General features: G+C 52.5%; 1 protein-coding gene across 9 annotated transcripts in view; it reads right to left on the bottom strand.

The window, feature by feature from the left end:
• Positions 1 to 618: 618 nt before the first annotated feature.
• Positions 619 to 25,264, bottom strand: part of ACTN4 (actinin alpha 4) — an 88,411-nt gene continuing 63,765 nt past the window's right edge. For 3 of the 9 annotated variants that reach the window (XR_010593388.1, XR_010593389.1, XR_010593390.1), the window contains 14 exons: positions 20,338 to 20,430; positions 19,865 to 20,095; positions 18,118 to 18,265; positions 13,755 to 13,905; positions 11,439 to 11,547; positions 11,154 to 11,294; positions 10,528 to 10,710; positions 9,550 to 9,684; positions 8,211 to 8,390; positions 7,556 to 7,702; positions 6,256 to 6,336; positions 4,405 to 4,563; positions 1,366 to 3,337; positions 619 to 1,252 (listed from right to left, as the gene is read on the bottom strand). Coding sequence is in view for 6 of the 9 variants with exons in the window: in XM_065570880.1 (XP_065426952.1) it covers positions 3,179 to 3,337; positions 4,405 to 4,563; positions 5,856 to 5,921; positions 6,256 to 6,336; positions 7,556 to 7,702; positions 8,211 to 8,390; positions 9,550 to 9,684; positions 10,528 to 10,710; positions 11,154 to 11,294; positions 11,439 to 11,547; positions 13,755 to 13,905; positions 18,118 to 18,265; positions 19,865 to 20,095; positions 20,338 to 20,430 (1,983 nt within the window). In the remaining 3 variants the exon portion in view is untranslated. Of the gene's footprint in view, positions 3,338 to 4,404; positions 4,564 to 5,855; positions 5,922 to 6,255; positions 6,337 to 7,555; positions 7,703 to 8,210; positions 8,391 to 9,549; positions 9,685 to 10,527; positions 10,711 to 11,153; positions 11,295 to 11,438; positions 11,548 to 13,754; positions 13,906 to 18,117; positions 18,266 to 19,864; positions 20,096 to 20,337; positions 20,431 to 21,906; positions 21,980 to 25,264 lie in introns of all 9 variants that reach the window. The other 6 variants (XM_065570876.1, XM_065570877.1, XM_065570879.1 and 3 more) reach the window with 4 other exon arrangements.

The raw sequence follows: 25,264 nt of genomic DNA, 5'->3' as shown, positions 1-25,264 counted from the left end.
TAAAGTTCCCAGCTCTGAGAGGTCCCCTAGCCTCATGCAAAGGACTCTAGATGTGATGGATCCAATACATGGGAACGAATTAATCTCACTTAGAAGACATTGAATACCCATGAGATGATGGAGCAGCTTAGAGTCAATGTGAAACTGGATCAGACTTGCACCAGGGAGAAGTGTGGTATACAGACCCGAGTACAGGACATAACGGCCATACTGGGTCAGACCAAAGGTCCATCTAGCCCAGTATCCTGTCTTCCGACAGTGGCCACTGCCAGGGGATGACCAGAACAGGTAATCATCAAGTGATCCATCCTGTCACCCATTCCTAACTTTTGGCAAAACCAGGAACCTGGTTCTGCTCCCAACTCACTGCATGGACTTCCCTTCCGCACCTCAGTTTCCCCGCCTGCAACACAGGGAGAACACTGTTCCAGCCCCCATGCAGGGGGAGGGGAGAGCAGTGTTTGAAAGATGCTTTGAAGACTCAAAGTGATTATCACTGGTTAGAAGATTCAATCCGTGTCAATACTTGCAATTCTCCTATGGCTTTGAATAGAGTGACCAACAGGGAGTGTAAAGTGGACTTCGGAGGAAGAGGAGAAAGGATACATATGATCATCCTTAAAAATATTACACATTTTATTGTCCTGTCCCAAGAGGGAGGAGGGCTGGTTTCCCAGAAACCTCAAAGCTTTTTTAGAACATAACAGAGGCAGATAGAAGCTGACTACTGCCTATTGCTGTCTTCCTACCTGCGGACATTTGCATCCCCCCCAGCCGTTGAAGGACATTCAGTAGCGAACACAATAAAATGCTTCCATGACTACGTTCTCCGATGCCAAAGGGGGGGGGGGGGAGGGAGAGAGAGGATGAATGACAAAGGCATGGAATGTTACAGTTTCCATTGTTACAATAATCAGCAATATTTTAATTACATGACAAAGAAAAACTGTCATATACGATGCTAGGTGAATATATATTTATATAATAAATCCGTAAGTTAATAAAGTAAATAGGAACCCTATGAATTTTTTTTAATTTTTAAAAAAAAAGGTTGATTTTTTTGGTCCTCAGAAAATCCTGCTCCAAGATAGTTGTGAAAAAGCGTGTCAGGAGATGCCCCAGTAGTGAACTGGCGAGGGCGCTTGCTCTGATAGCCGAACAGACTGGGGGTGCTAGCATTCCTGCTCTTCGAAGACGATGCTAAGAGCCTTTGAAACCCTTATTTCCTATATGCTTTGAGTTCCTGGCTTCCCTCCCTCTGACTGGAAAGCTCTGGCCTCCGACTTGGCGGGTAAGGCTGCTGGTGTACAGGGGGCAGAGAGGGTCCCAGCCCTGCGAACTGAGAGCGTGGTTAGTTTAGCAGGCCTGTGTCTGACATGCATGCAGCCAAGTGTGCTTAGCTGCCTTTTCCCAGGATCCTCTTGCTAATATGTGCAATGGGGATCCGACGGCAGCAACTGACTCCGTGGCTGAGGGTGGCTGAGATCCAAGGGCTAGCAGACAGCAGCAGGGGTGTGTAGATCTATAAACGGCTTTGAAAACTAATGCTGTCATCATTTCCTCCTCTGCCCAAAGTCTCCAGCTCACTCCAGCGTGCTAAAGGATCCCGAAGAGCCAGAAAACCGCGGGAAAGGGAAAAGCACTTTCCATTATGTGTAAATATAGCTACTGGCAAGCCCACACCAGCTCTGTGCCTCACCCTAATGGGAAAACCTCCACTAAGTCGCAGTAGCCTTCAATAGAGTTGGGTCAACATGGCTGCGATAACAGTGAAGTTTTATGGCTTGGTATGAAGTTGACTGCAGTGGATTTGTGACAAGTGTTGAGTGACGTGAATACAAAATGACTCCACTTGGACCACCCCAACCCCCTCCCCCACACACATGCTTGTTCAGAATGTAAAACCCCAACCCTTGAGGGTCTGCCTACCTGACAGCCAGAGGTCACTTGAGTATGTACAATGCAAACAGGATTACAGTTCAGTGATAAAGTAGGTTGTCTCTTTATACCTTATTGCTTTGTTCTTGCTAAATGTTGCCGGTTAATTAAAAGCCACCGCACAAGATTTCCTAGGAAAGGCACAGAGTTCTCTGCCTCCAGATCTCAGAATTTGGTCTGTGTAACAGCAATTCAAAACGCTTCCCCACAAAGTCCAAAAAACGGTAGCACCGAATTTTTTAAAAAGGGAATGTTACAATTTTGTGAGTAGCAAAGATTAAACCACAAAAAGCCCGAGGCTACCAGACAACTAGTACTGTGTTAGCCGCCAACACAGACACCTCTGCAGGCTGGATCAATGGCGCAACATCAGCACTCAGACGGAACTGAAGTCCCTGGGGAGTCTAGTTAGTTTCACTAAGGAAATAACCATGAAGAAGCAGTAGGGAGCTGCTTTTCATCCATGCACACTGTCTGGGAGTGGAGGGAAGGCATTGCCGATACCTACGTTAAAGGGATGCTACATCACGTCACCCCATCCCACATACTGCCTAGCCCAGGTAACTGGAGATTTGCTAGATACCGTCACTGCTATTGAAATTAAGGGGAAGAGGAAGAGACTGGATTGAGGTGCATGAGATCTGGATTGAGGCAGGTTTAAGAAAAGAAGGAAACCCTGATGGATTTTGCTGGGGTGATTGACACAGACAAACCTCTTCGGATTTCTGCTACACAGTGGCATAAATTAAAAGGGCAGAGAGACAGAGACAAAGGGAAAAGGTTCAATTTCAAAAACATACCAGTTGACAGATTTTTTTTTTTTTTTAAGCTCAGTTGAAAAAATAGACCGGGATATATTTAACAAAAATAACCATCTGAACCAGAGCCACTCGCATGTTTTCAGACTCTCCCTTTTTCCCCCCCTTGCCAAGAAATCCCAAAGCAATTAAATGTGAGAAAAAAACAAAACATTTCAAGCCCGCCCTCCCAACATGTTTAACAGAGCAAAGTGAAAAAAAAAATCATTGCATAGGTACATGGTTCATATAATATGCAATAATAACCGGAATGTAGGCTAACTCCCAGGCTCCCCCAGTGCGAACGAGGCTTTCCATCCTCTGGAGGCGAGGAGGGGCGATCCTACCACTGCAGGACAGTTTGTGTGTGTAAATGCAGAGCAGAGAATCAGGCCTTCGCTCCTGCCGTCAAAGCGCCAGCGCTTGCTGCCGCCGCCACCAGCTCACAGGTCGCTCTCGCCGTACAGTGCCGTGGAGAAGGACTTGTAGTCCAGGGCTCCGGAGACGGCGTCGGGACCCTGGTATGGTGCCATGCGAGCGATGCAGTACTCCGCTTGGTCTGGGGGCAGCTCTCGCCTCAGCTCCTCCGCTGTGATGTAGTTCTGGGGTGGAAGGAGATAAATAGCCCTTGAACGCCTGTGCTCGTCCCAGACTGACAGCTGCTCTCAGTCTAGGCTGAGCCAGAAGCCCCAGGTAGTGATGTAGTGCAGGGGCTGCTGCTTTGCCAGCCCACCCTGGGCACAGGCCCTCCAGGAAAGAGAAGGCTGAAGCTAGTCCCTGCCGATGTCCTCAAACTGGCATTGAAATGCATTTCCAAACAGCACAATCAAGTCACCTTGATCCTCAACCAGCTCCTCTGGCTCCGGATCCAAGGCCGCCTGCCTTGTTTTTAAACGTGCTCACTGCTCTGGCTATGGGCTCACTTGGCACTAGCCTCTCCTGTTCTCCGGAAGAGCCTTCCTGATAAATTTCCAGGTCAGAGCTCAGATTAACCGTCTTTACTCCCTTCCATTTTCTCCCTCCATTTAACGTCGCAGCGTCGGTAAGAAAGTCTGAGCAATACAAAGCGGCACTCAATTTAACGACAGCCCCAGTGACAGCAGAGAAAGGATCATTGGAACTGCTTACAGGGTTTATTTTAACAGGCTGTAACAGCCACCACTCTGAGCAGCTTCCCACTCCCCAGGACAGATACAGATCTTCGGCTAAATGACCATCTCTCCACACACCCTTCCCAGACACATTGCTCCTCTGTCCCCGCCTAAATGCCCGTGCTGGGATAGAGAGGGCTGCATTGAAGTGTGTGGGTAAATTAGCACAGCAGACGCTAGATTTGGAAATCCGCCCAGGCTCGTGGGAATTCCCGGTGGACTGCGTGTGTGAGCACACTGGTCTCTCCCAACGCCTGATGCCTTAAGCTATGCTTGGGGATGGCAGCGAGAAGCTCGTAACTAGGCACTCAGTTTTGCTACCAAGGAGAGGGTTTAGGAGCTGCCAGAGGTCTTCCCTGCCCCCACCTTAGCTTCTGTACCCTCTCAAGGATACAGCCGTCCCTACCCCGCCACTCTCCCACACCAGCGCCGGCCTCAGGACAGCAGCAGGAAGGCCATGGCTTGGAGCACACGCCCGGAGCGCACACCCCCAGCTGTCTCCCGTGGCCACAGCTCACCTTGTCTCCGGCCAGGACCTTGAAGGAGGCAATGACCTGGTCAGCTGTGTCTGTGTCAGTCGTCTCTCGGGACATGAAGTCGATGAAGGCCTGGAAGGTCACAATCCCGCTGTTGTTGGGATCCACAACACTCATTATCCGGTTGAACTCGGCATCTCCCTACACAGGCGGGAGGAGAAGCTTTAATGGACATTCTGAGACCAGATCAGGCACAGCTGCAGGAGGGGGGCTTGAAAGGGTGAAGCCGAACACACCCGGTGGGGGCGAAAGCAGCGGACCCTCGAGGATGGAGATCTTTGAGCCTCCCGCAGCCCCCAGAGCGCCTATGCCTGGGCAGCAAGACCAGCTCCAACGGCATTCATCTTTCCAGGCATAGAAGGACCGGAGAGTCGCTATCTGCATCCCGGCTCCTTTTCCAGCTGGAATCATTTGGCCCCCACTCCCTGACTAGCAATGGGAAGCACATGCCCGTCTGTTATCTGCTTTTACAGGCCTCACAGCTTTCTCTGGCGAGACCCCCTTCTTCATACAGAGGCGCTTAAATGCCACTGCAATTCTCTGCTGCACGCTAGTGCGCACCGGCTGACAGAGGCAGAAGCAGTGCCCTCATGGGAGTCTGCTTAGAACTCATCACGGGGTGCGTGCTCTGCTCTCACACCCGCTCTGACCACCACCGTCAAGACTAGAGTCCTCGGGGCTAGGAAAATGGTTGGCAGTTTATACATGTGTTGCACAGCTTGCCAGGGGCAGATCTGTACGCAGGAGATCTTAGGCAAGGAACAGCTGGCAGTGAGCCAGTCCCACTTTGGCAGAGGGGCTCAGCTGGGCCTGCACCCCAGGGACCAGGACTCTACCACCCATCTAATGAGACGGCAGAAGTTTGGCCAGGACCTGCTGCACAGCACACACGACTGGGAGGAGCAGTTCTATTCAAGTGCCTATCCTCAATGCATGGGAAGATGGGAGCATCAATTCCCCCCAGCAGAGAGACCTTAAACCCAGCTAGATCAGAGCGTGACAAGCTGCAGCGTGGGCTCTCGTGTTGATTCCCTGAGCAAAGCAGCGCAGTTTACGAGAGGATTTTCCTAACTTGGGGATGCTGCCAGCTCCACCTGGGCTCTCCTCGTCCATCACTAGGAGACACAGATCTCTCAACAGGAGACTTCGCCACTGAGCATCGTGCTGCGCAAGGCAGCGGGAGGCTCCACATTGGCTCTACAGTAGTTGCAGAGCAGTGAAAACTTATTTCAGCGGGTGAAAGTGGGAGACCCAGGGAGCAGGGCCTTTGGTCACCTCTCAGCAGAACTGCCTTTTAACGGACAATGCCCCCGGAAGCAAGTCTGTCACCGCTGAGTGTATCAGCGCCGCACTTCGGCAAGAGCACAGCTTGAGGTTCATGCCATAAGAGAAGATCAGAGAGAAAGAAGGGAACAAGTTAGTGGATAGCATACCAGGCTGTATCCTGTGGAGATAAGGAGAGCTCGGAAGTCATCTGTGTCCATGCTTCCTGTGCGCTTCTACTCCGAGGGCATGACAGAGGAGGAGAGGGCCAGCCCCGAGAGGGGCAGATGGACGGTGCATGCAAAGACATGAAGGCAGGGGGTGGGGAGAGAGGAAAGGGCCCCATGGAGGGAGAGAGAGGCAGAGAGAAGTTTAGTTTAAGAAGGCATTGTGGAAATTGCCGCAGGTGACCAGGCGATGGAGGAGTGGAGATTGAACGTCAGAATTGAACACACACAAATGGTTGGAGGAGCGGAGGAGAGGAGCGAAGAATGTGGTGAAGGAAGAGAGAAAGGAGATCATGTTAATTGAGTTATCAGTGGCAGGCTGTGCAGTAATGACGCTCGGTACCTGTCTGTCATTTTCCACATCGTATCCCAAGCTGATGAGGCAGGCTTTGAACTCCTCAGGTCCCAGGGTACCGCCGTGGTCCTGCCGTCGGGGAACCACACAACATGCAGGATGAAGGGGGGTCAGAGCGTGGCGAGGTGGCCGCACCGGGTTTCACAGAGACGATGGCATGCACATTGGGGTGGAGAGGAACAACATGCACATGAGAGGGGCAGGGAGAAGGGAAAAAATACGCCGTTAGTTGAATTGAAATCAACTCTCTGCTTCAGAAGGGAAGGGGTTTAAGACCGAGCTGGTTTCTAATTTGTAACCCCGGATGCAGCCTGCCTCGTGCAAAAGGAGCGTGCTACATCCTTAGGCATTATGCCCAAGACAGGCCTACCCCAGGAGGGGGCAGCCACATGCCAACAGCTAGCACTTCATCAAGGAACTTCAGCTATGAAAGCAATGGATAAAATGCACGAGCTCCAACGCACGCTCTCCTCCTGAGAGCCTCGCCCCTTTTGGCTCTGCAATGCACTGACGGGGCCCAACGAGAGCAAAACCCTCAGGAGACGGTAGCAGTGCTGAGACGGATCCAGCAGCCATGGCATTTGGGAGAATGGTTTCAAAGGTGCCGAGGTGGCCTAGGAACCTAAGTCTCATTGAAACTCAGTTGGGCTCATGCTCAAAGTGACTCCCGGAAAGTGGATTTGGGCGCTTTTGCAACATTGACCCTTGCTCTCTAGTTTGACAATTGGAGCTCTCGTAATACGCCCGGCGCCTGGGGAGGAAAGCTCTCAAGCCACTTCCTTATGAACAAGTCTCCTTCACTTGTACCCGGGCGGGTAGGGGCTGAGTCAGCTGCTGGAGCAATTCAAGCTGGCCCCGTGACTCTGTTTAGAGAGGACGAAGGGGATTTTCAGTGGGACAGTTCTTTGCCTGGCCTCCCTTCCAAGCCAGTGGCACCTCCCACTTTTCTCTTTCATGGAAGAACAGCTGCCCATGGCTCCATCTCTCCTGCACAGCTGGGACTCCCCCTCTGCGAGAAAGCAGTTAATTTTTTTCCACTTTTTTTTTTTTCTCATATAAACAAAACCCCCAATCTAACCTTCCTTCCTGCTGAAGTACTAGAGGTGGTCAGTAAGTGGGAGGGGTCTGTTCTTTTTCCTGGGACAACGGGGAAAAAAGCAAGCACTAGGCTAGCACGTAAGAGGGGAGGAGGTGACACCAAACCCTGCAGCTATCACCAGCATTAGCACCCTAGTTGCCTTTGGCCCCACACCCAGCTGGGAGTCACGTCTGAGGGGCCCTTGGCTACCTTGTCGAAGTGGTTAAAGGAGGCCCGGAATTCCTGCATCTGCTCCTGGCTGATTCCCTTGGCATCGCGGGTTAGGATCTGGTTCTCCACTTCGTTGATGGTGCGGGCGATGGTGGTGAGGAGCTGCTCCCAGCCAACACGAATATGCTGAGGTCACCAGGAGAGAGGCAGTTAATAGGGTACCGAGCTCCAGGAGACTTGACAATACCCCAGAGAAGTTGGGAGCCTCTTCAACGGGGCACCAGTTACACAGCTCTAAAAGGGCCGATTCATGCTGGCAGTGATGGAAGCACGTTACACACTGGCTCCAATGCCTAAAGAGAGATCCCCCCCTCTAGCTAAGAGCACCTGATGTGCCAGGTTAACGCAGATACTTTGCCTCTATATGGAGCTTTTTACACTTAAACTTATATGCAACATATAAAGATCACACAGACGGGAAGGAGAATATTGGATCGATGCAAAACTGCCGGCAGAAGGCAGTCACCCACACTGGATCTGGCTTAACACCCTGATCTTTAAAGCAGACTGCTGTGATGGTTACTGTGGCAGAACAGCGCCTAGCGCTGCAAGCTAGCTAACAAACCACTCCCATGGTCCTGGCAAAGGCTAGCTGCGCAGGGTGGTCTGGCTGCAGGCTGAGCACTGACCCTACCTCCATGGTGTAGTTGGTGTGCTTGTTATCGAAGATCAGCGCCTCCTGGATGAGCTGGTGCTGCTGCTCTAGCAGGTCGATGTTGGGCTTGTAGTCCACAATGCTCTGCTCGTACTGCTTGAGGTGATTCAGTTGGTCCTCCAGCGTGCCGTTCATCTCGATGGAGATGCGCCCTATTTCCTGGGGAGGGGAAAGGAAAACAGCTGGTCATTTTCCATGATGGGACATCTCGGAGCTCCGCACTACGGTGTACTCATCATGCCCTTTTTGGGCCAGCCCTGCAGACTCAGCCTGGCGCCCCCCAAGAACCAAGCTGGGTTCCTTCCTGCTCTCGTACCAGTAACAAAGGGCTTGCAAGCCTAATTCTGCCCTCTGTGGCACCTGTGCAGCCCTTCTGCCTTCGAGTCCTGACAAAGCCCTGGCTGGGGTGATTTAGTTGGGGTTGGTCCTGCTTTGAGCAGGGGGTTGGACTAGATACCTCCTGAGGTCTCTCCCAACCCGGAGATTCTATGGTTCTAAGGAGCACGCAGAGGTGTATGGACTGGAAATCAGGAAGCAATCCAGCTGAGGGAACAGGAAGAAAATCCAGTTGAGTCATAGATGGGCTGGCTCTGCAGGACTCACGGGAATATGAACTTGTTTGTACGAACACGGACTACAGGGAGCTGATTATCGAGTAAGATGCCAGTTGCACATACTGTCCCTTCTCAGAGCACTGTAAGGCCAGGAAATAACTTACATTTATATGGCACCTCAAGACACTACCGGAAGTTTAGGGGACTGAAGTATAAAAAGAGCTAACCCAGGTCAGGTTTAGGGCTTCGCTATATGGGGAAATGGACCAGAACAGCTATCATGAAATAACCCCAGGGTGGACTCTCATTCTGGAATAGCTATAGTGCTGTAAATACACCCCCTATTTTATATTGGAATAGGGGTGCCCTAAATGCGCCGGATAAGGGAAAGCGGCTGTGCGATCGCAAGCGGGGAAATTTCTTCCTAGCACAGTTGGGATGAGGCAGCACAGAACTGGCTATCTGCAGTGAAGAGGAAGTTTTAGCTTTCTCTGCAGCAGGATCCTGCCAGAGGCAGGTGGACAAGGTCAGTATGGTTTGCTCCAGCGGGATGACAATGGTTCTGAATGCTGCTGTTTGGACACTAGGTGGCACTTTAACTCTAATGTTGAGAGGATGCAAATCGATGATCAGCTGGGTCATTCTCCTGTTCAAGTGCCGGCCCCGTGTAGCTGGAATGGCCTAAAGCCCGCACTCAGGGATCCGAGGTTGGAGTTTCTGGTTGCCCCGCAGCTGGAAGCAGTTCTTGCAAACTGAGCTCTTACCTCCATTTTGGTCTGTATCCAGGGCCCAACGATGTTGGCCTGGCTGGCAAACTGCCGACGCAAGTGCTCATTGGACTGCTGCTTGCTCTGCTCATCCTGCAGAGCATGGTCCCTCTTGGGCACCAGCTGCTGAACCTGTGAGGAACAAGGAACCCCCATGAAACCAATCATCTCTGCACTGGTCCGTGCTGGAGAAGCAGCATTTGCCAAGTGCCCGCCTGGCCTAGGGATGTGCCCAGGCCATGGCCTCTTCCCAGCCCTGTGGATCCAAGTTTCAATTGCAGAAGAGCAGACTGATTGTCAGCAGGGAGAAGTTCAGCTGTAACAGCTGCTGAAGGCCAGGCCCAGGCCGTCACCACGTGAAGCATGTGAAATGCCACTCACAGGGCAACTGTTTGAACTGTGCAGCAAAATCCTGACCAAGCACCTGCTCCCAACCTGCCCACTGCTCTACAGCAAAGCTTCATGGGCACCTCTGTTGTTCCCGGTCACACCTACCTCCCCGCTCGCGGCCGTGATCCGTTGGCCACAACAGCCATTGTGCGCATGGCACAGTAGCGTTAGAGACACGTCGGGGGTCTCAAAGGCAGTGCAGCTGCTAGCCACGAGGCGGCAGAGCCAGCAGTGAGAGTCACCCCAGCGCGGTGATCCTCAGACCACCGTTGGAAAACTGCTGCTCCACAGCCAGGGTATTGCTGCTTCTAAATCAGCCACGCTAAGCGCCGAACCATGCTCAGGCGCCCCTAGCTGGAAACATGGCTGCCATCGAGTGGGACAGGAAGTTTTAGAAGAACCATTTGAGGATGAACGTCCAAAGCACTCCCCATGTGAGAAGGATCAAGCTGGGGGGCGGGGGCAGCCTGGGACAATTGCAGCCTCTTACAAAGTCAATAATGACCCATGTATGTCAAGAGGGGATTGTAAATCTGGGCATTTCCAGGCGACCCTGGCAGCTATCGCCCCGCAGCATGCACCCACCCTTTCCCACTTGGAGTTGATGATCTGCGGGGTAACCGAAGTGTACGGGTTGTTCCCAGACAGCTTGATGTTGTTGTAGTCCGCAATCCGCTGAGCCTCGTTCTGGATGCCCAGGATGGCCTCGCGCTCTTTGTCTGCATCCGGCAGGGTGGATTTGAACTGATCGTGAGCTGCAATCAGGCCCTGGAAGACACAGTTAGACAAAGGGCTGAAAACCAAGACGACGGAGAGAGAATTTTTGTGAGCCCAACCCCACCTGGTGCGGTGAGCCCCTGCCGCCTGGCAAAGCGCTGAGCTTGCATTCACACGTGTCTGGGAGTTTGGGACCAACACAAGCTTTGGGCGAGATTTTACCCAAGCTCAAATGTCTGAATCTCTTTTCCATGAAAACAGATGCTCCGGATTCCAGCAACCCTCCTAACTGTAGCCGCGTGAGGCTAATGCCCGAGAACCTGGCAGTGAAACCGAGTAGCAACAAAACCCCAAAGTGCCACTCCAAAAAGCAGCACGTGCTCTTCACAGCCAGACAGACCAGCCTTCTAGACCTAGGGAGAAAACTGCAGAGTGCAGCATCTCTGCTTTCACTGGACCACCAGCTCATCTACGGCAAGCCTAGCCTCTCCTACCTCGATCTCCTCTATGGTGTGCACGATGAACATGTCCTGGAGGTCTTCCATGGCACTCTCCATCCAGTTGTTGAACGGCGCTGCCCTCTTGGCGTATTCCAGGTGCAGCTGGTCGATGGTCTCCAGCTGTTTCTCTGTTTTCTGCAGGGGTGACACGCAGGGCACAGCTAAGTTAGGAACAGATACCGATGAATTTCCCCCCAGGAGGTCTCAGCAGCACCATTTCCTCCTCTCTGCCTCTGGGATGTCGAGCACAGAGCCAGCACGTGGCAGACATTTGCTTACCTCAAGGGCTTCTCTCCTACTGTGGGTCAGGGACCCCAGAGCATCCCACTGGTCACAGATCTTCTGGCACCGAGCGTTCACGCTGGGGGAGTCGTAGTAATCCAGCTCACTGGGGTGGAGGGGGAAGGACACAGGTATTAAGTGACTCTGGACACGGCCAAGTACAGATCAGAATTGATGTGGGGCTGCATAAAGTGCAGTAATTTGCATGCTAAAATAGTTTGACATTCCCCAGTGGCTCATTCCTTCATAGACCTTTGTATGGCTTGGCTCCTCTCCAACTCCAGCCTCTTAGTCAGGGCACTGCAAAACCTAGTTGGCTGGGGAATCTGGGGGAAGGTTACAGGGATGTGTCTAAGGATGGCACAGGCAGCAACCCCCACCAGCTACCACCACCTTCCTCTCGCAAAGAGATCCCACTGCAGCAGCCTTGTCTACACTGGCAACAGCACATAGGATACGAGTAGCCACACACCACGGTGACGAGCAGGCTGCGTCCACACTGCCACGTGCAGCTACACGCAGCAGTGAAGGCTCTGGCCGGGGAGGCAGCAGCGGAGAGCTGCCGAAGCCTTTCTCCGCTGTCTTTCTGCTGGAGCCTCTCTCTGGCAGGGAAGCCGTGGGACATTGCTAAAAACAGCAGTGTAGACGGGAGAGAGAGCCCCATTGGGAACATGACGCGGCTATTTATACCCGTGCTGGGAGCACGCAGTGCATGTGTTCTATGCCCTGCCGTGAGCGGGTGGCGGTGCGGTGTAGACGTACCCAGCGACTGCTCTTTGGAGGCAGGCTGCACCGCAGCCGCTTTCAGCATGGCCAGTTAGTCAACGGGAGGTTAAGCTGCACGACAACCCAGCAGCTTTGCTGGTTCAAAGTCCCCCAACTCCCCACAGAGGAGTTAGCCAGGGCCGTGCCCTGCCCCCACGATGGTACAGACTCAACCTGCCCAGACATTAAGTTCGAAAAGCGCCGCTGGAAGGCTACAAGTTGCTGCATGTCCAGGATGCTTCAAAGGCAGGGCCGGAGGAGAGATTAAAGCTGCGTGAGAAACAGGGGGAGTGGAACGTCCTGGAGAGCGAGGGATGGTGGCAGAGCTAGCAGGGAGAGCTGTGTTTTTAAAAGCAGCCCTGAGAGAGTGACTAAAGGCCAGCTGAAAGGGGCGGACAGGCAAGTCACTCCAGAGCGCTCCCACTTTCCAACGAGCCGCACGTTACAGAAAGCGGCCCAGTGGCTTGTCCAAGGAGCCCAACATGCATGGGAATAGACTGTGCTCCAGGACACACAGCCGCCTCTGCTCTCTCCCCCCTCCGCGGGCTCTGCACTGGGGGGCTCTCTCCATTAAGTAATGCTCCAAGCCACACATCTCCGTTTCCAGGTTCTCTGCCACTCGGGCCACTGGAATAAGGGCTCCATTCATGGCTTCGCCCTGCCTTCCACTCTCAGTGTACTAATTGTGTGCAAGTTTATCTGGCTGGAAAAAGAGACCGCAGCTCGCTGGAATCTCTTACAATAACTGCATTCTTACAGAGGGGGAGGGGACGGGGACAGAACAATGGGGGTACTGTGTGTATTTTGGGGTGAACAACCCTATTAGAACCCCATTCAAACAGATGTGCTCCCAACAGTCCAGTTGGAAAGCCAGGTCCTCTTGGAAAAAAAAGATCATGACATAAGCTATAAAAACTATTTTAACTCCGCCAAAAATATCGTACAGTGTTTCTTTGTCCCGGCCCCTCGCTGGAGGAGGGTACTGCTCGTGTCAATGTTGTGCCAGTGCAAGATGGGTACACAGCAAACAGCCAAGAGGGCTTGAAAGCCTGAGCCAGAGTGGCTGCAGATGGGGTACAGGCGGCCTGTTCGGAGCACAAAGGCTCTCAGGGCAACACTGCCTGGGCTAAGTAAGATCACACTCTAGGATCAACAAAGGGGGAAGTGGAGCAGACTAGAATGGGGATGGGACAGGCAGAACAAGATCTGTGCACTGGACTGTGTGGGGGTTTTTGTGGGGAGATCGATGTGACAGCTCCTGACAGCTCTATCTGGACAAACCCCCCACAGGACACCAAGAGCTGGGGTTTGTCTTTGTGCGCTGTCTGCAGGGCACTGTTGTCTTCCACCCCGAGGTGGCTACACTGGAGTTTGATGGTGCTGTGCGGACACTGTTTTAGGAGTAAGGAAGGCTACGTGCTAAGGCCCAGATCCTCAGAGGTGGAATCGGTGGAAGTTAGGAGCTGTAACACCCTGAGGATTGGGCCCAAGGGGGCAGGGTCTCTGGCGTCCCCGCCGTGGAATACCAGAGGAGAAAGGCTGGCGTACTTGAGCTCCTGTGCAATGGCAGCGATCTGCTCCACGCGGTCCTGGTGAGCTGCCAGGTCGCTCTCGAAGGCCTCGTGCTTCCTGATCAGGGCTTTGATGTCCGACAGGGTGGCGGTTTCGTAGTCCTTCTGCCTCAGCATGGCTTCTTTCCCTGGGGGTGGAGAGGAGCACAGCCCGTTACACCCCGGAGCCACAGCACAGAAGCAGGGTGTGGCGGCCGGACAAGCACCAGACACACCGGGAACGGGGTAGGTACTAAACACGCAGCAGCACATGCTGTTCAAGAGACATCACGAGCGTGGGGGAGGGAGGGAGGGAGGGATGCAGCAGGGTTTCAGAGGCAGGTCTGCTGCCCAGACGCATTGCATCATTTTAATGAGACGTGGAGCAGCCCGTGGTCAGACACTAGGAGGAGGAATAATTCTGCCTTGCGGTCCTGACCCCTCCCCCTTCCATCTTCAGGGCGAGGAGCTTGCAGAAGAGGCTGGGAGATGGGCAGTAGTTTCCCACCCCACCCTGCTCTTCCCTGGTTCAGCTGGCCCTGACACCGATCTGCACCACCTTTGCCTGAACAGATTTTGTCCCTACGCACTCTAGCCCCACCCACTCGCATTTCACCACGAAGCGCTCACCCATTTTAGGGCAGGGCCGCTGCAGGATATTAACGGAGCGGACGCAGCCACGCAGCGTTGCAGCCCCTGCCCTGAAAAGTTTACAGCTTTGACAGATGCAACCCAGGATAACAAGTGATGTACAGACGACGGGGAGACTGGCCAGGAAGTCAGCGAAGTGCAGGCCTGCCCCCACCGAAGGAGTTCTGCAGCACAGCGACGGCGAGGCGAGGGAGTGAAGATGAAGGGTCACTAACATGGGACCCTGCCTCACTTTGGTTAGTGCTCACGGGGACACTGCAGTTCAGTGCTTAGGGTAAGACACCCATGGCCAGTAGGAGGAGCTGAAACCCCCCGTTTCTCCTTCCATAGCCCCTGTCAAAGAGAAGCCTGTGGCATGAAGCCAGACACAGGAAGTGTGCTCCAAATTGCCGGCCTGCACAAGGACGAATCAGACTGGGGTGTAATTAAAGTGCCATGAACTAAGACAATGGAGCTGATTACATATTCTTAATGCTCTTTATTCCTCCTGGCACATTTTGGAGCTGGAGAGAGAGCCTGCCCTGGAAGGCAAGCTTCCATCCACCCCCCAACCCCCAGCATCAGGGTCTGGCTAGCAAGCCACGTTTGTTGGCAACCTACCACATAATTGGTGTTTTTGTGCTAATCTAAAAGCTATTTGAGTTGGGAGTGCCGAGTCTGTTCAGCTTGAAATGCCTTTTGGTTCCAGTCAGCTGTTCCCCGAGATGTTCTGCTTGGGAGGTGCTGCCAGCAGCCGGCCTGGGCCCTCTGGCAGTGGCCGGGGTCTGCGTTCTGCTAATGGCTCCCAGACTGCTCTCTGCAGAGGCAGGCAGGAAATTGCTGCACAGAACTGCTTATTAGCGTAACCAGCACTTCAGGAGAGGCAGTGCCTCCAGTGGCGAGGGCACAACGGGGACTTGAGTCCTGAGTTTGATTCTTGGCTCTGCCACTGACTTTCTGGGTGCCCAGGACCAAATCAAGACCCTCTGTGCCTCAGTTTCCCCCAACACCATCTGTCCATCTCGCCTATTTAAACTAAGCTCTGAGGGGTAGGGATTATCTCACTATGTGCACGTACAGCACTGCGCACAATGGGGTCCTGGTCTTCGTTGAGGCTTCCAGAGAACACTAATGTAATTATAATTTAGTTACTGTCCTCCTCTGATCCCTGAAGGAGGGGCGCCTACCCTCCAAACAGTGCCCCATTTTCAGAGCTTGACTGCTTTCTGGAGAGCACATATCAAGCCCTAGTCCACGAGAGAAGGCATCTAGGTCTCCTGTCTTCCAAAGGGACACGTTACTTCTCATGCTCCCAGCATACAACACTGCATTAAGGAAGGGGACAAATGATCTATGGGATCCTGCAAGGATCTTTCCAACAGGGAACAAGGACTTTAGGCAGAGTCCGGTGACATGAACGGGATAACATTCTGAGCTCCCCAAACACTACTGAGCACTGACAGCTTTATTTTGGAGTCAAGGTGGGATCTCTAGCACCAAGCCCCACTGCTTGTGGACTTCAAAGAACCATCCCCCTTAGAGCTGCCATTCGAGGACTCAGTACCTCTTGGTAACTTAGCTCCTGGGTCTCCACTTTGATGGATGAGGTAGCAGGGTGTGGCTGGTAATTGACTAGCCCCCTATCCTTTGCTGCAGCAAAACAGGCTACCCAGCTGCTGATCAGGAATCTGCAGTGAGACTGACAAACACCTCCTGGGCCCTCACCCGGGACGGTGACAAAGCACAAGACCAAATAGAAGCCCAGCTGTGGAGGAGACAGACGGCTTGTTGGAAGCTTGAGCCATCAGACACACTGACGCACAGCATGTGCCTTCTCAGCCAGGTTTTGGAGACTTGCAGTAGCCCCAGCTGTCTACATTTGACTGGCAGAGAGGAACCTAAGTTTTCTCCTGGCTCACATCCGCCCCCGCCCATCCCCCACAAGATGACAAAGTGAGGGAAATAGAATCGGAACTTTTTCCATGTGCGCCTCCCCACCCAAACTGCCAGCTTCCACTTGAGTCCTCTCCCCAATCCACAGAGAAGAACGGCTGTTTTAAACCACAGCTCTACCAGCTACTAGAATGGGTCTGCAGCACGCGGAGCACCTCGCTGCTGCCCTCAACCCCAGAGCTGGCTGCATTTCAGCAGTGCTGTGCATAGCATGCAAAGCTGTTTTAGGATGAGGGACCGCTAGGCACTAGGGTCTCCGTTGTCCAAGCAGTCGAGGACTAGTGTGGGGAGAAGGCTGGTGTACTTGAGCTCCTGTGAACTGGCAGGACACAGCTCGGTCACAATAAGGAAAGTTACTACAGTAACAGAAAATCCATTTCACAGGGGTGAGGACCAAGGGGCACGTTAGTCATCATGGAGGCCAGTTCCTCCACAGGAACAGAGCTCAAATCATCTAGCCGCTTGTCTGCCCCCGCCCATGCCAGCTTCTCCAGGGGAGGTGGAGTTTAATAGCAACTTACAGGAAGCTTCGGTGCCAGTCAGATACCACTTTGGCACAACACTGCCGTTTAACCGCCACACCCTTAAAGCAGCATTTCAGCTGTCCTGCACCCTCCCGTCAGCACCTCTCCAAAAAGCAGACCCCCTGCCTGATGCATCAGTCCTGTTCCTCACCACCCCAGGGTCCCCCCGTCTCTGCCCATAGGGACCTCAGCACCACATGGATCCGTTCTACGAATTCAGTTATTGGTTTTAAGAAGGGAAAAGCAAAACCAGATTGACTAGCTGCAAGCACCGCTCCCAAAGACAGAGCAAGCCCCTTTCTCCCCTTAATGCTCCGTGTGGTATTCTCCCAGCCTGGGCGATGAGAACATTCCTTCTCATACGGAGAGGGGATTACTGTATTTTCTATGGAATCAGATGCAGCTGCCATATTGGAAGGCTCGGAGGGTTAGCCGTCACGTTTAGCCATCTGGCTAGAGAGGGGAGACAAACGCCTGAGCAAACCGTAAACAAGCCACAGTGACTGCGTCAAAGGGCACGGCCTCTGAGGAGGAGGACGAGAGCTAACCTGATTGCATTCGCTTACGGGACTGGCTAGGGGACCATTTAAACAGACACAGCTTCTGCCGGTCCCATCTGACAACGCCTGCACAAAACCACAAAGCTGTCAAGAATAGCACTGCCTATGCATTTGGGGACCTGTCAGCTTTAATCCAGGGTCCAGCCACACCTGCAGGGCTCATTCAGAGTTCAAAACACAGGACAAATGTTTTCCTGGCCTTGTCTGTGGTGAGGAATTGAGTACAGAGCAGTAGCTTCTATTCTTAACCTACTCCCACGCGCACACACCCAGTGCCCAGAGAGGAGTTTGGAAACACGGCCAAGCTGCAGTACAGTACAATGGCTCCATAACGCTGGCAGCTGGAAGGCACAAAGTGACTTGCTAATGCAGCTAGTACCATTCCTAGGGCCACTTCATCTCCAGACCTCAAAAGGTAGCCAAGGATCCATTTCCCCAGTCTAGAAGTGGTGGGTTGAGTGCCAAGGGACTTGCCCAGGGAGCAACATGCAGAGTCAGTGGCACAGAATCCGAATTCACATCTCCCAACCCCTGCTGGGGTTCAGGCCTCTGTCTCCTGGGCAATGCTATCAGAGCCAGGGGAGCAACTGTTTCCAGCCATTCCGCCTGCTTTAAAAGGTTACTCTAGCTTTCCTCTGCCAGATCTAGCTCGCCCTCCCTCACCCATTCCCGGGCCTCGGAAAGAGGCGACTACCTTCAGTCCAGGACTCGTGGATGGAGGCTTTCTGTCTGAACTTCTCAGCCAAGTGGTCCAGTCGCTCTAGCCTCCTGATCTCGTTCAGCAGCCATTCTTCATAGCCTTTCTCCGCCTGTTCCAAGTGCTGCCAGCCATTATTAATGTCCTGGGGGGTGAGCATAGGAAATAAGGCATTTAGAGCAAGGAAGGGCTGTGTCAGACTGCCAGCAAGATTATGAAGCACCTAAGGGGAATCTCAACGATGGGGAATGTATTTGGGGAACAAATATTTAATGGGCTCTTCAATCTAGCAGAGAAAGATCTAACAGTCCAATGGCTGGAAGCTGAAGCTGGACAAATTCAGACTGGAAAGAAGATGTACACTTTTAACTGTACGAGTAATTAACCAGCACTGAATTTTTAAATCAAGATGGGATGTTTTTCTAAAAGCTCTGCGCTAGGAATTCTTTTGGGGCCGTTCTCTGTGTGCTATACAGGGGGTCAGACTAGATGATCACAATGGTTCTATCTGGCCTTAGAATCTATGAATGGCCCACACTTCCAGGGTGACAGCATCAGGTTTTCCCTTTCCCATACTGGATGTTAACACCCTCTCTGTTGCAATATTCGCGTTTCCATGCCATATGCATGTGTATATGTAATAACTAACCCCAGCAACACCACTAGCCACTGGGGGAAGTTAAATGCCACAAAATATTTGCTACCAGGAACAAAGGAGCCTACGCATCTCTGGCACATACAGCCGAGAAATGGGGCTGAGACCTCACTGCTTAGGGCCAGGGTTCTCAACCCTTTTCTTTCTCAGGCTTCAGCTGCAGCCCCAGGGGTTTCAGTCCCAGGCGGTGGGGCTTTGACTTTCTGCCCTGGGTCCAGCGAGTTAACACCGGCCCTGCTTGGCGGCTCCCCCGAAACCTGCTCACGGACTCCACGGGGCCCCGGACCCGTGGTTGAGAACCACTGGCTTAGGGTACGACTACATGGTGACAGCAGTGCCAGCCCACTCGAGCTCGCCTGAATCGACTAGCAGAGATAACGAGGAGAGGGAGGCCAGAGCCGCGCAGGTTTCAGAGCGAGCAGAGTCTGCACTCAGGACATATGCTGGGATTGTTCTACCCGTGCTGTCTTCACTGCTGTTAGCCACACTAGCAGGATTCACACTAGCTCGGGTGGGCTAACCCATCCGCACACTGTTCTTGCTGTGCCGACGTACCCTTCGTTACCCAGGTACAGGCAAGGAGCATGCAGTAAGGTCGGTTACACTGCAGGCCTTGAGGAGACACTAGGCTCTGAAATAGTAGCGGATGCACACGAAGGGAGACGCTGACTGCTGAGGGACCTCACTTACACCCATGCACGCCCATGAAGGGTTTTGTAGGCGTGAGCGAGATTTGGATTTGGCCCTCAATCTTCCAGCATGAGCACACAAGTCCTCCCCCTCCAGGCACTCGTGTTAGCACTGCCAGGAAGCGTGCAGACTACGGAGGGACCACCCACAAGGAGTCCAACACTTGGCTGCAGTACCCCGCAAGCAGGTCACCCAAGAGGAAGTTGCTTCTGGACTGGTAATAGGAGCTAGTAAGCGGACTCAAGTCAGCTTTCGGTACAGACCGCTCCCTCCTCATCTCTGCCAAATTCAGTTCTGCTCACTCCGCTGCGCTAAAGGCCTCACTCTGCTTTGCCCTTCCCCCTCAAGCGTCTTCCCGCCCTCAGTGCCTCATTGCTTCAAACAAACACAGTTACTCACTGAGACCATCTTGCCCTCCGAGGGCATGAAGGCAGGCCTGTTGCTCAGCCGGAGTTTAGTCTGCAAGGTGTTGAAGTTTATCTCCAGCTGACACTTCTCCTGCACTTTGGGAGGCTTATGGACGCGCCTGTAGTCACGGAAATCTTCCAGTTTTTGCTGCATCTCTTGAATGGTCTTCTGTGGGTCACGGTCCTCCAGCCAGGGGATAGTGCGTTTAATCCACTCCAGCAGCTGCGGGGTGAGCAGACTCAGGTTAAGCGGAGCATGGGGAGGAGCAGCAACATACCTGTCATTGGCCCTTCAAGGGGGAAGTTGCAGTCAGGTTGGGGAATGGTTTGACATTTGACATCCCTGATCTCTCACATCCCAAACGGGTAGGCCACCCTCCCCAATAAACCGCCAGGCTCCCTGTCTGCTTCCAGCTCAGAGCTCCCCTCCACGCAGGAGAGGGGCCGGAAGGCAGGGGGACTCACATCAGACGCCAGTTTCTCGTAGTCCTCCATCAGGTGCTCGTTCTCCTGGTTCACAGCCAGCACTTTGCAAATCCGGTTAGCTGCTGTCTCAGCCTGGGGGGAGGCAAGAGGGGAAGGGGGGGATTTTAGAGCCATTTGCAGCACAGCAGCAAGGACAATGCATGAAAGGAGAAGCCAGCAATGTTACGATCCATCCAGCCCCACCCAGAGGAAAGGAAAGCCACACTGAAGCTAGACCAGTCCCTCAGAGGGACTTGCTGACGGGTTTAATCAGCACTTGCCATGTCATATGGAAGATTTACCCTGAGGCCTCATCAGCTAGAAGATGCCCCTTGCATAACTCGCCATGACAGTGCACCTCACCCACCAGGGAGGCCCCCGTAGCTCCGGCTCCCAAAGCCCAGACCGGCGCTGCCTCCGCTAGTGGGACTAATTGGGAAGTAGGTGCCATCTTACAGATGTGCCCCTGCTTCCTGAGCTGCCCCGGTGTGTTTTGCCAACACCAGATCTTTCCTCCAGCGGCTGAGGCTCATGGCTGCCGAACGTCTGCTCCACAGAGCAGGGAGCCTCCAACGGCACTTGGGAATTCGGGCTCGGCTGGATCCAACCGATCAAAGCTTTTTCCCAAGCCCAGCATAAGCAGGTGATGTCCGAATGGCTATCGGCCAGAGCCTCTCCACTGCCTTGAGGGGAAGATTAAGCCCTCTGCATGTTCATGTGCACCTGAGCACTGCACAGCACCCCAGTCAGGTAGGCATGTGCCCATTTTACAGACTGGGAAATGGAAGTGACATGCCACTGAGCCTGGGGCAAAGCAAGGAGTAAGACCTAGATCTCAGGGCTGCTCCTCATGTGCCTGTATCTCCAAGGCCACCCATCTCCAGGGCCTTGCGAAAGCCCAGCTTGCTAGCTGCCGGAATGAGGATCTGCCCATCACCGCCAGGCTACACCAATTCTGAAAGAGTCTCTGACATGGCACCTTCCCACTGCTGCGCCCAGATCCCCTCCCCAACATCTGAGACTCCCATATCTTCCCCTAGGCACCGCACCGGGCTCTCTGGTTTAGAACGGAGCACATGGTCAGTTGCACCCTACAACGGTACAAGGCCAGATTGCTACATTCTCACCTGGAGCGTTAACTGGCTGGACTAACAGAGTTCGTAAACTAGTATTTTACCAAGTAAGTGTGTTTGTGGTAGTGTCAGAATCTCTCCACTTTGTGTATTCCACTCCTTATTCAACACCTGTTGACTCCTCATGCTTAACGAACTCAGGATTTAGCTCCAGAATTCGCTGTTTGTCAAGGCACTCAGCATTTCAGCCGCTGCATTCTGGGTTACTGTCTTCCCAGAACTACGGCACTGAGGCCATAAGTATCCATCATCAATCAGTTCTCACTGACAATGAGAACAAGCCCCTGTTCCCTGACTGGGATTTCACGGCAGCCTTCAGTACTGTACACATGCCTTCCTTCTGCGAGGCAGGTGGGGAAAGGTGAAATTCCTCTGTGGATCAGATAGGAGAGTGGGATACATGGATGCAAAGAAGGAAAGTCAAGAGATCAAGTACCTTGTAGGCAGCACAGAAAGAGTCCAAGAGGAGGAGTTGAAAGCCAGACATCAACAGAAATAGTGAAGAGGGTCTATAGGAGGATGGGGAGAGGAAAACAGAGCTGGGGAAACGAATCGCCAAAAAGACTAGACAGCAGAAGTTTGATTCCCTTTAACAACAAAACAAGCGACAAGCAGTCTGGATTCCAGGCTGTATTCTCCTCCTCACACTGCTGGGTACCACTTCAACGTATTAGACATGCTCACATGCAGCACACAGCCGTTGCCACCTCAGACTTGGGACTGGAATTAGAGCACAACACACAAGAACACTGGAAAAACCACCGCATGCTACGAGAAGCTAATAAATACCAGCTGATGCAGAGAACATGCCAGCTGTGCTGCTAAAGACGGGGATCAGACAAAGAACAATAAAACACACTGGCCAGGCCAGAATTTCACACATTACATCCACCCAGGGAGCGCCGGGGAGAAGTGCTAGCTAATACACGCAAGTTCAGACTTTAATAGAAAAATTTCAGTCCAGATGGAATACGTATCCAGTATGTGTGGTTTTTCAAACACTGGCTAACAAACAAGGTTAATGCTTCCAGCCTATAAAAGTTGACACTTTACTAACCAAGTTAATCCTGATCTTTAATAATCACATCCTATAGCTGAACAGGATCTAGCGCTGACAAAAGTATGCAGCATGTGAAAAATGTTAGGCCAGAATCCTAGATCAGCTCTAGGAATTATTATAGGGAAGTTCTAGGGCAGGGGTGGGCAAACTTTTTGGCCAGAGGGCCATATCTGGGTATGGAAATTGTATGTGGGCCATGAATGCTCACAAAATTGGGGGTTGGGGTGTGGGAGGGGGGGAGGGCTCTGGCTGGGGGAGCGGGTTCTGGGGTGGGGCCAGAAATGAGGAGTTCAGGGTGTGGGAGGGGGCTCCAGGCTGGGGCAGGGTGTTGGGGTGCAGGAGGGTGCTCTGCACTGGAGGGGTTCAGAGGGCAGGAGGGGGATCAGGCTCCAGGCAGTGCTTACCCTGGTTCCTGGCCAATGGGTGCTGCAGGGGCGGCACTTGGGGTGGGGGCAGCATATGGAGCCCCCTGGCTGCCCTTATGTGTAGGAGCCGGAGCGGGGGCATGCCACTGCTTCCAGGAGCCGTGCAGAGTGGGGCAAGCCCCTGACCCCACTCCCCGGCTGGAACGCCAGAGCGGGACAAGCTCCGGACCCTGCTCCCCCGCGGGAGCTTGAGGGCCAGATTAAAACGTCTGAAGGGCCAGATACTGCCCCCAGGCTGTAGTTTGCCCATCCCTGTTCTATGGCCTGTGTTACACAGGTCAGACGAGATGGTCACAAAGGTCCCTTCTGGCCTCAGAATCTATGAGCGGAGTGCCTGTGGCTGAGGTAATTTACTGATTAGGTACAGCTAGGCCATTCTGCCTTCAGCTGAGTAAAACTGCTTCAAAACTCATAGGCAGTCAAGATGCAGGCTACTCCTCTTTGCATAAAATAGCCCTTGGAAGCACCCCCAGCTCATCCCTAGACTATACAACAGATTAGACCAATATCTGCTACTATGGGCAACTCAATTCCTCACAAAGGGAACAGCCATTCAAATCCAGAATGCATTTCAAGGAAGCCGTGATGCCTACAAAACACGAGAACGGGTAGGCTACTCGTGAGCTTTGACCCACTGCCTATCCCACTGCCTAATACTGTCGTTTCCTTGCACTCCGCCAGGTGTCTGTATTCAGCCATTGTCTCAGGCCGTAAGCTCTTCAGGGCGCAGCCTTTCATTTTTGTTGTGTCTGTACAGTGCCCAGCACAATGGGGCTCTTCCGAACTAGGGTAACAAGCAATAAAGGAAGCTACTCCCCATCTTTGGTCCAAGAACTTTGGGCAGGTGTCGCACGTCCGATGCCTCGCATTTGAAATGGAATGCTCCTAGTTCTGCCTGAGCCCCGGTTGGACCCTCAGAGCCTGATGCTCTGTTCCCCTGCACTGCATGGAATCATTCACACCAGGGAAAAGGCAGGAGGAAACACTACCCAGCTAGAATAGTGCCATTTTACATGGGCATAATGGCCAGGCACTTAATCTGGACCTTGGGCCTCAGTTACTGATGTCCGATCGGAGACTAGTTTCAGCCTTGCTCCAATACTGGTTTAACAAGTAATCCAGATGCTACAGTATAACTTGGTTCAGTAGCATCAGAAGGCCCCAGTGGTGCTGGCTCCTGTACAAGCCTATAGGGCAATCATGGTCCCTGCCCCAAAGAGTTTACTCAACAGTTCTCCTTAAAAATCAAAGCCGGACAGACACCCTTGGTCTGCAGCAAGGCATATAAATGGCTCATTTATCCCCTGAAGCCCAGTTAGCACTAAAATGGCATTTAAAGTAAAATCAGCAATTAAAGATGTATCTCAAACTTCCAAACTACAGCAGCTACACAAGCAATTCAAGACAATCCGACTGACCTGGATTTGCGTTCTAAATGCGAACAAAAGATGCAAGCATTTAGTGTGGTAAGGGAAGGAAGGGAAAACCACAGTTTAAGAACACCACGAAGAGCGGAAGCAGCACAGAAATTCCTGCTTGTAATCTAGTTTCAGATTTTAGTCAGCAGAGTCCCAGCAAGACTGTAACCATAGTAGATTTGATATTAACAGAGGGGCTTGATTCCAAGAACCAGAGGTGTAATGACTTACCCCAATCGAGATCATAGTGAGTCAGGGCAATGCTAGAGACTAAGGTAAAGATTTTCCAGAGAGCACAAGTCCCATTTCCAAAAATGACTCAGGCACTTGGGAGACAGTCTGTTTGAAAGTTAATAGGCACGTCGTGGCCTCAGAACCAAGTCACTTTTGAAAATGGGACTTAGACACTCTTGAAAATGGTATGATAGTAAAAGTCATCTAGTGGCAGTATCTAGCTGCCATTGAAGGATGTTCTTCCCAATCACTTGTCTACATAAAGAGCCATATTGGTTTCAGAGAATACCTGCCCTTTCCCCGACGATAGCAGAGGGTAACAGCAAGGCTAACCTATTATGGATTTGGGCATTGTCAGGTACGCTCTTCAAAGAGCTGAGTGTTTAAGCAATGTCTGATGGACAGAACTCTAACAAGTCTGTTTTCCTAAACCCAGTCTTCCTAGTGATATTCTCCACTGCCAAAGAAACAGAACCACCCCAAAATGGCAATATTTCAGATGAAATGGGGCTGAGAAGGATATTCTAGCTAAACGAGGGAAACCAGCACGTACTAGAAATGCTGATGCCAATCTCATTTGGCACTACTTTTGCTGCAGAGCCTAGTATGAGAGGCCTATTAAGAGCAGCGATAAGGGTTCTGGATAAGAATTGTAAT

The sequence above is a fragment of the Chrysemys picta genome, chromosome 17, assembly GCF_011386835.1.
Source record: "Chrysemys picta bellii isolate R12L10 chromosome 17, ASM1138683v2, whole genome shotgun sequence".
Classification (NCBI taxonomy): domain Eukaryota; kingdom Metazoa; phylum Chordata; order Testudines; family Emydidae; genus Chrysemys; species Chrysemys picta.
The sequence above is the reverse complement of the archived record's forward strand: the minus strand, read 5'-3'. Positions and strand labels throughout refer to the sequence as shown.